The sequence below is a fragment of the Mustela putorius genome, unplaced genomic scaffold, assembly GCF_011764305.1.
Source record: "Mustela putorius furo isolate JIRA1106 unplaced genomic scaffold, ASM1176430v1.1 tig00003863_pilon_pilon_pilon, whole genome shotgun sequence".
NCBI lineage: Eukaryota > Metazoa > Chordata > Mammalia > Carnivora > Mustelidae > Mustela > Mustela putorius.
In genome coordinates, this window is record NW_025422015.1 from 29,643,034 (window position 1) to 29,656,444 (window position 13,411).

The 13,411-nt window shown below is 33.7% G+C and overlaps 1 protein-coding gene and 1 long non-coding RNA gene across 3 annotated transcripts in view; one reads left to right on the forward strand and one right to left on the reverse strand.

Moving 5' to 3' along the window:
- The window catches only part of TRDN (triadin), a 389,840-nt gene that overhangs the window by 123,976 nt on the left and 252,453 nt on the right, over positions 1 to 13,411 (forward strand). The window contains exon 9 of the mRNA XM_013063299.2: positions 2,004 to 2,063. Within this exon, the coding sequence (XP_012918753.1) occupies positions 2,004 to 2,063 (60 nt within the window). The remainder of the gene's footprint in view (positions 1 to 2,003; positions 2,064 to 13,411) is intronic.
- The window catches only part of LOC106007198, a 52,180-nt gene that overhangs the window by 2,929 nt on the left and 35,840 nt on the right, over positions 1 to 13,411 (reverse strand). The window contains exon 4 of one of the 2 annotated variants that reach the window (XR_001181784.2): positions 6,086 to 6,180. The exons of the other annotated variant lie outside the window; for it this stretch is intronic. This is a non-coding gene — a long non-coding RNA (uncharacterized LOC106007198). The remainder of the gene's footprint in view (positions 1 to 6,085; positions 6,181 to 13,411) is intronic. 2 annotated transcript variants of the gene reach the window in all.

Genomic DNA, 13,411 nt, shown 5'->3' on the forward strand with positions numbered 1-13,411 from the left:
GAGGATGGCCCAAACCCTTCAAATTCCAGGAAGCTGCATTCTCAGCTTCTCAGACACACATGTTCTCTGTTGCTGTTGCTGAAAGCTATAGTGTCACTAGGAATCATGGTGAAAGAAACAAAAAATGGAGGTATTTTATATCAATGATTCTGGAATATAGTCTAATTAGATCTTCTGAAGAGTTTGTTAAAAATGCATATTCTAGGATTTAGACACATGCCCCATCTTTTTGATATTTAAATTGCCCTTTGAAACTACTTCTGCATTGTAGGAAGGACAAATCTAAAAAGAGTATAGTCACTTAAGGTACTGAAACAAAGGAGAAAGCTTAAAAATTCCAGGAAGTCTTCCCTTGCTCAACCTCAGATTTGCCATAAAGAAATATACTTTATGTTTTGATCTATCTTTGATCCAAATTTCAAGAAGTCTTCCCTTATTCAACCTCAGATTTGCCATAAAAAGGAAATATACTTTATGTTTTGCTCTATCTTTGATCCAAATCTCCTAGCTTGGAATTTTACTCAGGAAAACAGTTATGTCCAGAAAAGAGAAAATACTCTTTATGTTAATCTTTTCTCCTGTGTCATAGGGTTCCTGTGTCTTGGTTTCAAAAACCCTGGTTATTATCTAGTACATCCAGGAACAAATAGATTCCTGGACTTGAACTGAGAACTAGCCTCCCTCTAACTTCCCACCTCACCTGTGGGAAAATGTACTGTAATTCAAGAACCAACACACATGCAAATTCTTAAAACTTTATGAGTTTTGGCTTACTCATATTTAGGTACTAATGAAAGGATTATATTTTAACATTTACTGTAATAACTACATTTATTTTTTCAAAGACCTGGAAGAATTTCATAGTAAAATGGATTATTCTAAAAATATTGTTAATACTGTAAAAAGAATAAGGTCTATGAAAATCATTGTATGTGTGTTTATTATATAGTAGTAAGTTTCATTAGTTCACATGTTTGATAGACACGATTTCAAGCACTTAAGGGTGTGTGATGTGTAAACTGAATAAACTCTTGGTTCTAAAGCTACTTTTGGAGTTGTTAGATTAATAAAATGCCTACTTAGAAACATTAAAATGTAAATCACCTTTAACAAGATTAATTTCATAATATGCCTGCTTTAAAAGACGATCTGGTAAAACTTATGGAATAGTACACCAACTAAAATTTAGGTTGGAATGACCTCAGCAGAATCTAACGTTATGTGAGAACATAAAGTTCACTACCATGTCTTTAATTTAGAGGGAAAAGGGGATAAAAAAAGAACTCTAAAATCATTTGACCAAGTTTGCCAAAATATACAAATCCTTTGTTTTTTTTTCTTAACTTTTTCCATAGACCATAGACTAGTCAAGATAACAAGATAGCTTCAATGAAGAAAACTCAGTTAATTAGCTTAACAATGATATCCTGTGATGCTGAAAGTCTATCCTGCACATACTCTTCTAATTGAGCAGCCTTTCCATGCAGAATCCTTAACACATTGCAAAGGAGTTAATCTTCCTGCTTGCCTTTTCAAGAAAACGTTCTATAGCTCCATTTAGACAATTAGCAGAAGGGCTTGGAATGAATAATTGGTAAAATGTTCCAAGTTGGAAATAATTTCCTCTTGTAAAACTTGTTTCATAATTGGAAGTGTATATATGAACAATGAGAAAAATTGCTTTAATATGATGACTTTTTTAATGAATTTGATGGAAAACGTTTTGATTAAAAGAAAGAACAACTGTATGATATTACCCTGAACTAGTCTGTTTCAGTTTTTTAAGGTTATTCTTTTTGTATGGAATAAATTGAACCTTATATCTATTATGTCTTTTTCCCTGTGTGTTCATATGAGTGCAAATTATTCCTTCACAGAAAATATTGTAGTAACTAAAATAGAATTGTGCTATTTTGTTTGTTTTGTTACGCCAGTTCCCCTTAGAAGAAAGAAAGGTGTTGATGACATTTTTTCATTGCTCTTTTTTCTTTCTACTCTGTCAGATCAGTATGCGTTCTGTCGATATATGATTGACATGTTTGTCCATGGGGATTTAAAACCAGGTATTGGAAACAGTTTTTGTACTTGTCTGTTTTAACAGTCTTTGTTTCTAAGATTGTTGGATTTTTTATGTACTAAACTGTATTTTCATTTTTAAAAATTGCATAATGCATGTGTAGATCTAGAAGAAAACCAGTAAAAACCACAAGTAATAACTGGCATTATGGCCTTTAATTTTACTTTCTACTACTGCATGGCCTATTGCAAATGAATTCAGTTGAAAGCTTAAAAAAAATGCTAATATCTTTATATACAAAAAATACTAATATCTTTAATAATATCTTGGAGTGAAGAGTTGAATCATTTTATTTCTGGTAAACCTTATATAAGACCTATGACCATAAAAGTATCTTTTTTTTTTTAAGATTTTATTTATTTGACAGAGAGAGATCACAAGTAGGCAGAGAGGCAGGCAGAGAGAGAGAGAGGAGGAAACAGGCTCCCTGCTGAGCAGACAGCCCGATGCGGGACTCGATCCCAGGACCCTGAGATCATGACCTGAGCCGAAGGCAGCGGCTTAACCCACTGAGCCACCCAGGCGCCCCAAAAGTATCTTTTTTAGTAGTGAAAAATATTCATATTAAATCCATCACAATTCAGATATTTAATTTCTTTTAAAAAATGTTTTTTTCTCACTTGAACCAGGGTTAGCCATTCCAGAGATCTATTACTGATGGAGATAGTCAACACAATGGAGAAATATTTTTCCTAAAAGCAATTTATCTATCATCTCTCCTATCTTTAATTGTTGCTCAGAGTATAACCAGGGATTCTTTACTAATATCTTATTTAATAATGAATAGCTTGATTGCTTATAGTAAGCCTTTTGCAGATTTAAAGATGGATACTATTATGTTATGTTTGGGGAAACAATTCTAAGAAGATGGTATTGTTAAGGAAGGGGCTAATTTATGTTAGAATAACTGAAGCTGATTGTTTAAAGCAAACTATATATTGGCTCTAAACTACTTTTATGGAGATCACTCCAAAATGTATGATTACATTTATGCATGTATTGACAAATGGATAAATCATATTTAAAACAATATATATAACAATATATATAACAAATACATATAAAACAATATATATAACAAATCTAAAGATGCTAAAAAATTTAAAGATCATGAGAATTTTGGTTCTCCAGAAAATTAATCCCAGTAGCTTATTCAAGTTAATTTCCACTCTTTGTCCTCTTCTTCATTTTCTTAATCTTTTTACTCTTCTTTTTTTACTTTCTTACTGAGTTAGAAACTGAAATGAGAGGGAAAACACTGAAAAATATAGTGACTCACTTGGATGATAACTCACTTGGTAAAAATGATTGTCAAGGTATGTGTATGGTATCATAGTAAAATTAGATGGAAACATCCAGGAAAGTAGTATGATATAGTGAAAAAACAGGGCTTTGAACATTTGGTTGAAGGGCCAATGACAGAAAAGGATGGGATCCAGATGTAATTCTTGACCCCTTCCTTTTCCAGTATTGGCCCCTCAGCAAATCATGGAACTCCACGTGGTCTTTAGTGTCCTTGCAGTAACTCTAAAGTATTCTTTACAGTAACAAGCTTGTAAATTTGTTGATAAAGCATCTAAGTAGATGCGCAAAATACTAATATAACTTTATTCTTTAAATCATTCAATATAGCACAGACTGTGTGAGTGAATATCCCACATGAAAGAAACAACATTGGTGACTGTCAGTCTATATACATCATTAAGTCAATTTTAGCTTAACAGATTTGCTGACCAATTTATTTAACTGTGATAGTTTAAGAAAGCTATATTCTACACATATATTGCTTTGAAGAGATCAACTGTTTACTTGTATGTACCACGAATCTATGTTCTAATGAGCATGAGTTTTAAATTCCATTATTTGAGGGAAATAATGTGCTCCTCATGCCCCCAAATGGTTCATAGAGCTACTAATTGATCATAAAATACAAATTCTAAGAAAATCACAGGACAGAGAGAACCATACATTGTCAAAGTCAGTGAGGGATGCTAAGAGTTTAATAGTCACAAAGCTGATAACTTCTTTTCAAAAATTCAGCAACAGATCAAGCTAAGAAGGAACAAAGAAACCATCTCTGGAGGAGTTAAGGAGAATTCTGCTATTAACCATTCAGGGAGAGCTCTTCTAAAGTCCTATGTGAACATTTTCTAAACAGCCATGAGTTTAGACCTGCAGCACTATCTAATATTCTAACTCCTGGAAATCATTCCCAAGTGCTATAGGATTAGATTTCTTAATATCATTTATTACATTTAAAATTGCCTTTCTAATTTGTTTCAACTACCTACAATCATGATTTTGTAGGCTGATTGCTATAATGTCTAAGAAATTAAAGAATATGTAGATCAGTATTTCTGCGGAAATACTGTATTTCAGCATTTCAGGAGGTGGAAAGGAAGAAGCTGGAGAAGGGAAACCTGTATGGTAAGCCTATTGTTTCATTTAATAAATTCTATGAAACTTCATAGGTGTAGAGAAAGAACATTTATATTACTTTTCTTGTGAGACAATACATAAGATGGAGCAAGAAAGCACAAAATATGGTCTGCATTTTGAAAAATAAGGAATGAGAAAAAAGATTTATCTGGGCATACTACTTTAGAGAAAATGCAAGTGATAAGACTTCGACTCTGACTGACAATTAGAGAATAAAACAATTCCTGCCAAGTTTATTGCTCTGCATGTATCCAGTATTTATAAAACATTTGTGCTTCCATCTGTTTCTGTTTGGGATTAGTAGAACACCTGTTATTATTTAGCTAGAGTTCATTATTAATTATTGGTAATGAGTTTTTAAAACTATAATTTGATTTTTCCCTTTGGGATAAAGTACTTCCTTTATATAATGTTGCCGCATCCTCAAAAGTAACCCAAATCACAGTTGAGTTTTACAAAACCTTACTAATGAAATGTACTGACACTATGACACAAGTCCCAAGTTTTGCCTTTCTATCCCTTTAAATAAAATACTTCTAATAAAGATAGTCTTAACACTTTTTTTCTAGCTAAGATATACCTAAAAATGAACTGAATTGTTCTTTTTAAATCTGTAGTGAATATGCACTATTTTATGGTTAGTAACAATCCCCACCTCAAATACAGGGACCTTCTCAATAAGCCAGCATAAAGTGTAAGGATCGTATAATTTTTTAGTATCTAATTAAAATTCTCCTATACTGACCCACTCTACGTTAAGTTGGAAAATTTAAAAAAATTATATTTAAACCTAGAAAGTGAGTATATGCTACTAAGGCTGGCCCTATGGGAAATTGGAGTAGATGTATATGTACAATGTATAATTTTAGGGGTATTATGGATATTGAGGTGCCCCCTTCTCTAGAAATATTCTCTCTGCTGCTCTTAAATGATCTAACAATGCTGCCATTAGATCTCTTGATTGTGCACATGGTCAATGTTATAGAACACGTTTTGAATAGTCCCTAACCAGTCTTAGGGAAGAGAGGGGGAGAGAAGGAGAGAGAGAGGAGGGAATGGAGGGAGATGGATCCTGTTCTCCTAAGGTGGCTGTCCTGAATCTGATGATTCACCTTTTTAGGGTTAATGTAGTCTAGTTATCATTTTCTTATGAGAGAATTATGAAAACTGGTCAAAGAAGACATTAGTAGCTACATAGAAACTCAATTTATGGTGTTTCATATTTTTTTTTGTTTTGCTTTTAGAAATTGATAGTACCGATGGTCAAGATAAATGACTCTAGATATTTTTATCTTTATCAGCCTTCCAGTAACTCCAATTTCCTTTTCAATACTTCATTACTAAGCACAGTTTTCTTAAGTGATAGCCATACCCATAAATTCATTCATTTATGTAGACTTTAAAAGAACCTTCATGATCTTGTTAGGCATTTCACATTTCCTCTTCATCAAGGTCCTCCTGGGGCAAATGAATTGCATACATTGCTGGGCAAAGTCAACTGAGTTAAACAAGAGGCAAATTTCAATAAGGAAAAAAAATCACATGGCTCACAAATATCTTTATATTTACCACAGATAAGGAAACCAATCCTTGCAGGAAACAGGCCTCATATTTTTTGCTTAGTTTTTGCTTAGTCATTTTAACACTTCTTCACCTTTTCATCTCTGTATGAAAAAAATCATAATCATAAAGCCATTATGATTAAAGTTCAATACAAGTTAAAGTTTATCACTTAGAAGTTATCCCAACCATTGAAATTCTGGCTGCTATCTGACTTTTACTTGAGCCAAGAATTTGTATTAAGGTAATTTATTCTGTTTTCTGTGTCATTTACTCTCTTAAAATTGAAGGTATTCACCTATCAAAATCTTCTCTGACCATAATAAGGTATTCTTTGGCAGCTCGTATTCCAATTCTATGGGTTTTAAGTCCACAGCCAGAAAGAGCCTTAAGGAATAAGGCTCATTTTATTAAGATCTTTTTCTCGAACTTCAGTTGTGCCTAACTGCATTTTTGGTTTGATCCTGCTGAGAAGAGGTCAAATGTAATTGCATTATAGTCACTGTTATTTAGTGATTTAATCTAATGTATTTCAGAGCTCAATTGGCTATAATGGAAAAGAGTAAGTAAGATTCAGCCTTGCTTTACTTTTCTCTAAAAAATACTGTTCCATGAAAACATACTCACTTTAGTTTCAAACATCTAATTATTTTCACAAAATAAAAGTTTGGGAGTTTTTATGTTAACTCCATAAATATTTGTTGAATTCCCTCAGTAAGTTGATAGTCCAGAAAAGAGATAAGACATGGCATACATAACTTTAAAACCAAGGATAAGTTGATAAACATGCAACAGAGGCTTAGAAAATGTACATGCTAATCTCAATATACTAGGAACAATAGTTATCTCCACTTACCACTTGGACCTCTTAATTTTTTTAATATTTTAAATCATTTTAAAAATGGTTTATGGAAGTAAGAATAAAGGGATAGTGAAAATTGTGATAAGAGCTTAAACATGGCAAACTAAAAATTGATTTCATCAGTTTCCTGATTTTGAAGGTGTATGTACTCCAAATTGGAAACATCTTCAGAAATGAACTAACTGCCCATTAATTTTCATTCATAAATTTGCAATATATGCATTAATAGATACCAGTTCCAGATTTCAAACATTTTTAATAAGTTCTAGCATAATATTATTTTTGGTTCTTTTAGAGTTTGGATCATCAAAATGTAGCAGTTGAGTTTTTGAAACCTTTGAGACTCAATTTCATTGAAAAAGTATCATCTCCATCTTATTACTGTGAGACATTTTTTAGATTAATAAACATTATTTAGAATGATAAATCCAATGATTTTTTGCATACATTATGAATTTCATTCTGATACCTCCTTTATCTTTCTTTAGCATTTGCCCACTTAAAAATCACAAATTTTGTCACATAGATTTTTATAAAAGATGAAAAAGTACTGTAACATATCCTTCTAACAGATGAGATAGGCTAGGTTCTTGCCACAAAATATTGCATGATAAAGTCCTTCTGGTTGAAAGACTAAGTGGATGAGAATACCATGTTTCCTTTTTGTCTTTTGAAATGAATTATACACTCATTGATTCTTGAGAAAACTCATTGTTATATGAAAATTCACAGTCTGAGATTTCATTTGAGTGATCAATTTCAATTTCACCTTAATCACTAAAGTTTAACATACTGTTGCCTCTCTTTTTGCATTCTTGCCTTCTGATTCATCTAATAACTGAAGTATCTCTCTCTGTCAATTTTCTTCTCTTTGTAGTTATGGATAAAAAATAGAACCTCTAAATTCTAAACTATGTTGAGTGAAACTAAAAGTAGACCATAAGAATGTTTCCAGACTTCTTTTATACCTTCTCAAGTGATGATGCATTACTTTAGTCACAACAATAAGGAAACTGAATGGTGATGAGATAATGATGGTTTATTTTGCAATTGCATCATCCTTCCAAGCAACTCCATAATTTTTCTATTTTTTCTTATTATTTTAGTCATTTGTGGCATTGCTGGGAATAGTTGATGAGTAATAATGAAATAATTCCTAAGTTGATGAAATAGAAATGTCCAAGATAAGGGGAAAAACTAAGATTATATAGATTCTATCATGCGTCCTAGATTTTTAAAGTTGTTCAATGGTGTCACATGGTAATTACAAGTTAGAATGAGTTTAAAAAATAATTCTTTTAATTTTTTATTTTTTTATTATTATTTATTTTTTAATAAACATACAATGTATTTTTATCCCCAGTGGTACAGGTCTGTGAATCACCAGGTTTACACTTCACAGCACTCACCATAGCACATACCCTCCCCAGTGTCGATAACCCCACCCCCCTCCCTTTAAAAATAATTTTATACTTTTATTTATAAGAATAAATTTTATTTATATATTTTTTCTGTTTAAAAAATAAAGTAATTTTTTCTTTGTCTTTGGGAAACCTATAAAAAAAAATAAGACAAGATAGATCAGTCCCCACAAGTAGTTACAATTGCTCATAACCAAACCAAACCAAAACTCAAAAACTATAATTAACTTCAATAAACCCTGATAGCACACTGAGAATCACTGGTGAGAATGTAAATGTGAAGATCACACAAGCCAGGATTTAAACACTTTCCTTGTGTTTAAAATTTTTTTTTGAGTCTCAATTTTTTATTAAAATGCATTTCTTAAAGTTTTTAAGATGATGAAATAAGAAAGTATATGCTCATGTCCTCTCCCCACATGTTTTTACTTTCTCTTTTACTATGAAAATATACTACAAAAAAGAATGCTTCTTGTGTGAAAAAGCAGAGATCTTATGGAACAAGAAAAGTCAAGATGGGTCTTAAGACATTGTTAGACTGTGTCTACATGAATTTAAGGATAAAGATATAAAGACTGAAGGGATAACACTTTAGGCACAGAATATTGAAGTGTTCTTTTGTGACTATCAGCTGTTGAGTATTTATTCTTTGCTAGTTTCTTAGAATAATCTTATTTAATCTTTATAAAACTTTGGGAGGAGTATATCATCATCCTTGTTTGGCAGAACAGAAAATTGAGGTGGACAGAATTTAAGTGTTTTGTCTAAGTCAAATACAGTGCAGACAGGGGATTCAAACCCAGCCTGACTAATTCTAAAGCCTAAAGCTTTAGGCTACAAAGCAGGGAGGGATGCTTTTTAGGCAGAGATGGGGAACAGCAAATGGTTCACTTTGGTTGACACTCAAGGAACCTAGAAAGAGAAACAGAATTGAAAACATTTATACAAGAAGGATTGGAGGAAACGGAATTAGAAAGACCAGTTAAGATGTCTTCAAGAAGAAGAAGTGAAGGTTGATCTTGGGAGATGTGATTAAGGGAATTAAGATGACTTTAGAGCTATCCCAGAGGTAAAATCATGGGCTTTATTATCATAAATACCAAAGGAGAGGAAGGTAAGATTTTTTCAGAGGTTGTTGGCCTGACAATCTAAAACAAACAAAAAACCCAGCTAGGAAGTAAAGGAAGAGAGTGGGTCAAAACTCATGGGAATGGGCAGGGCTGGAGAGGAGACTTGGAACCCATTTTCTATTCCTAAAGCCACAGATAATCTTTAGCTGCAAAAGGGGACGATCTGAAGATTCCCATCCAAACATCATTTGTTAAGCACCTGCTAAATACCAAGGTTCATACCAGGTACTCTCACATACTTTTCATTAGATTCTCACAGCAACTTCTTCTTTTTTAAAAAAAAAAAAAAGAAAAGAAAAAAGAAAGAATTTTTTTTTATTTAGTCAGATTTTTTTTTAATTTTTTATTTTTTATAAACATATATTTTTATCCCCAGGGGTACAGGTCTGTGAATCGCCAGGTTTACACACTTCACAGCACTCACCAAAGCACATACCCTCCCCATTGTCCATAATCCCACCCCCCTTCTCCCAACCCCCCTCCCCCCAGCAACCCTCAGTTTGTTTTGTGAGATTAAGAGTCACTTATGGTTTGTCTCCCTCCCAATCCCTTCTTGTAACATGGGGGCTTAAGTGGGTAGGAGAAGACTCACAGCAACTTCTGAAATTATCTGCAGTTAGATAACCAAAGGGAGAGCTCAGTGGTGGAATGAGATTGCCAAAAAGTGAATGAAATAAGTTGACATACAAATAACTGAATATCTTCTGCACGTTCAGCAGTCCCAGACCAGGCAGAGAAGGGGATGTAAGAACACCAAAGGTTGATCTCTAAGTTTAACAAGTGGAGCGGGTGGTATTTGAAAGGGAAAAAGAAACTAACAAATGATAGAAAAAGGTTAAAGTTGGGAGTTAGATTGCATAATACTGACACTAAATGTTACACATTTCAGAGAGACATCTGTGATTCTTGATGTCAGGGAAGACAATAGGCATCTAGAACTCGAAAGACAGATAGTATTTGACTAAGGGCTAAGGGAGACACAGGCCTTGCTTTGGATATGAATGGAAGAGAAAACAAATGGGACGTGACATGGCAGTGCGTGGGAAATTGATGTGTTTGTGTGACAATGAGGATATCAGACTGACAACAAGATAAATGAAGATGAGAAAACATCAGCAACGTAAGAAGTGATAGGTTTGTAGTGACATTACAGATGCTCGGTCAATCAGGCAAAGATGAAACTTGGCGTGGAAGAGAGTCTGAAAATTTTTAAAAAGAAAAATGATGTGAAACCAGCCTTTCAGAGTGCGATCAGGCAGCATCTGCGTAAGGGATTGGAAATGGAATAAAGTTTATGAACTATTGCTAAAGCTGATGAGCCTAAAACATGGTTTTAAAGGAAGAAAGGACAAATTTACTAAGTCATTGTTCCTATAGGTGGTGGATCTTATACTGTGTTTAAGTAACTTAAGAAATTAATATTGCAACTCAACAGGCTATAAACTATTTTGACAAAGTTCGCCCACATGGTAGAAACTTAAATGAGGTTTAGATGTAAATGAGAAGAGTGAAATATGCGTATTTGCTAAGAACACAGTGGAGTAAGAAAAGGGTTAGAACTGACCTCTTCATAACCCAGAAAGGGACCATAATTTCCTTTCCTCCACTGGCTGATTTTTGTTGTTTTGCATTATTTTATTTTGATTCTTCAGAGGTAGCCATCCAGCCATCCAATGCATGAACATTTCAGGCAGTGAAATTGGGGGTTAGGCACAGAGGCTCCAGAGTCAGACTGCGTGGTTTCAGTTTTAGGCCCTGCCCCTTGTTTGAAATATGACTTCATCAAATTAATCAATCTCTGAAGGCCTTCATTTCCTCCTCTGTCAAATGAGGCTGAGAAGATTGTGGCAGAATACATTAGCAGATGGTCAAAGTGCACTTAAGTCTGTGGCTCCCTGAGTGTCAGCTCTTCTTTAGTCATTGAGCACGTATCTAGGGGATGTCACCAGTAGAATTTTGTTAGGGAGAGGAAGCCATTTCTTCAGATCCACATCAACACATAATATAACACCGATTTTGCCCGTCGTAGCCACCTGATGTCTTCTGGCCTTAGTTCTACTACCTACATCATGTGGGCAACAATATATAATTTACAGTGTTATGTTGAGAATTATATGAAAAATCTTTCATGATATGCATAGAATGAGTTTGATTTAAGTGTGTTTTAGGTGAGTTCTAGAATCCAGCACATTCTATAGATACTGATTCCATAGATTCAAATATGCAGGATGCTTACTTCTCTTCTTTAACGTGGGATAATAGACTCTACTTTTTAGGGTTAACATACAGATTAATTCCTGCATTGCCACAAACATTGAACAGACTACCTGACTATGAAAGCATAAGAAGCACTATTTAAGTGTATAGTATTGGTGGGGGTGGTGCTTATGTCCAAATACAGCAAAATTGTGATTTTCTACTCACTACTCCCTATATCTTTCTGATTTAATTATCATATATCATTATCACTCTCTCCCTAGCCTGTCTTTCTTTTCTGCCTTATATATACCCTTAAGAAACATTTGCTTTTAAATCCCTACTGTCTCCTACTTTGCCAGATCCATGATATTTTTATTGAATAGAATTCATGATACTTAATATTTATCTCAATGAAAAAAATTATTGATGATCATCCCAAAGCAGCCCTCTTTATTCATTCCTAGAAATAATCTTGTTATTTAAAAAGATGACGGGTTTCTAAGCATTGCAAATAGACCCCGTGTAAAGATTCTTAAAGGAGTTATTGGTAGTATCTCTAGAGACAGAGGCTCAGAATTAACAGAGACTGGCTTTGCAGCATCCATCTGTAAACTGTAGGCAGCATAAAGAATTAGAATGAAGTAGTAGAAGAAAAGGGGGAAAATCCTACACTTAATTATAGACGTGCATAGTTAGTTCCTGGACTTGGCATACCCCCATGAGGTTTGCATCTGATTATCTGAAGCCAGTGGCAGTTATTCAAGATAAATGTATTAGATTTTCATATTTGTCACAATCAATCCACGAAATGTTCTTGTAACTATAAATAGCTGGCATGGGCCCAGAAATGGATGTGAGCACTTCTGAGTAGCTGTGATACCTCTAACACTGCTTTACTGTCTCAAGCAGCTTCATTGTGATAAAGGGGCTATAGGTTTTGGGAGAAAGCTAGTAAATAAAAAGACTGCCGTCCTCTTAATACCAAGTCATATGGCTTCACTTCTCTGTGTCCATTTAAAGAGAACCAAATGAAAGCCTGCTTCATTTTTCTCACATTCTCATTTCTCATATCTTTCTTACCCTTTTGAATACAGAGCTAGAATTTAGAGGAATTATCTTTGCTGTGAGGACACTTTGATTCAAGTGTCGTTTTGGTCTAGCCTTGTCACTGTTGAAGGCATGGACCTGCTGTCAGACAAAAATACATCCCTCCCCAGGTAACCTACAGAGATTATTCAAAGCATGTTCTAAAATAGTCTGAAAAAGGAACAACTAATACAGAGTCATTTGAATTGCTCCATGAAAAGCAAGGAAAATTAAGGCTTAATCAAAGAATTATCAAACTAATTAGGTGTTATTTATTAATGTGTCATGTCTTGTAATAATCTTTTCTGTCAGTTCATATGCAAGAGTGCAGATTAAAAAAGCATTTCAGTAATTATGTGAATATATTCCCCCCCTGCTAGTCTAAGGTTCACTTGGGTGGCCCAGTAGGCAAAGAATGGAGAATCTGTGACTTTCTAAACATTCAAATGAATATGTAGTGCTCATCACTTTTCTAAAGCAAGCCTTAATTTAAACATGGAAATAATAAGTATGTCCCATAACTATTTTGGTATAACTAACTGTGAACTATGAAGTTCAATACAAATGCTTTCAGAGAGACTGAGATGATGGACAAATATTCCTCATCCATAGCTTGTTTTTCCTGTACTAGAATGTT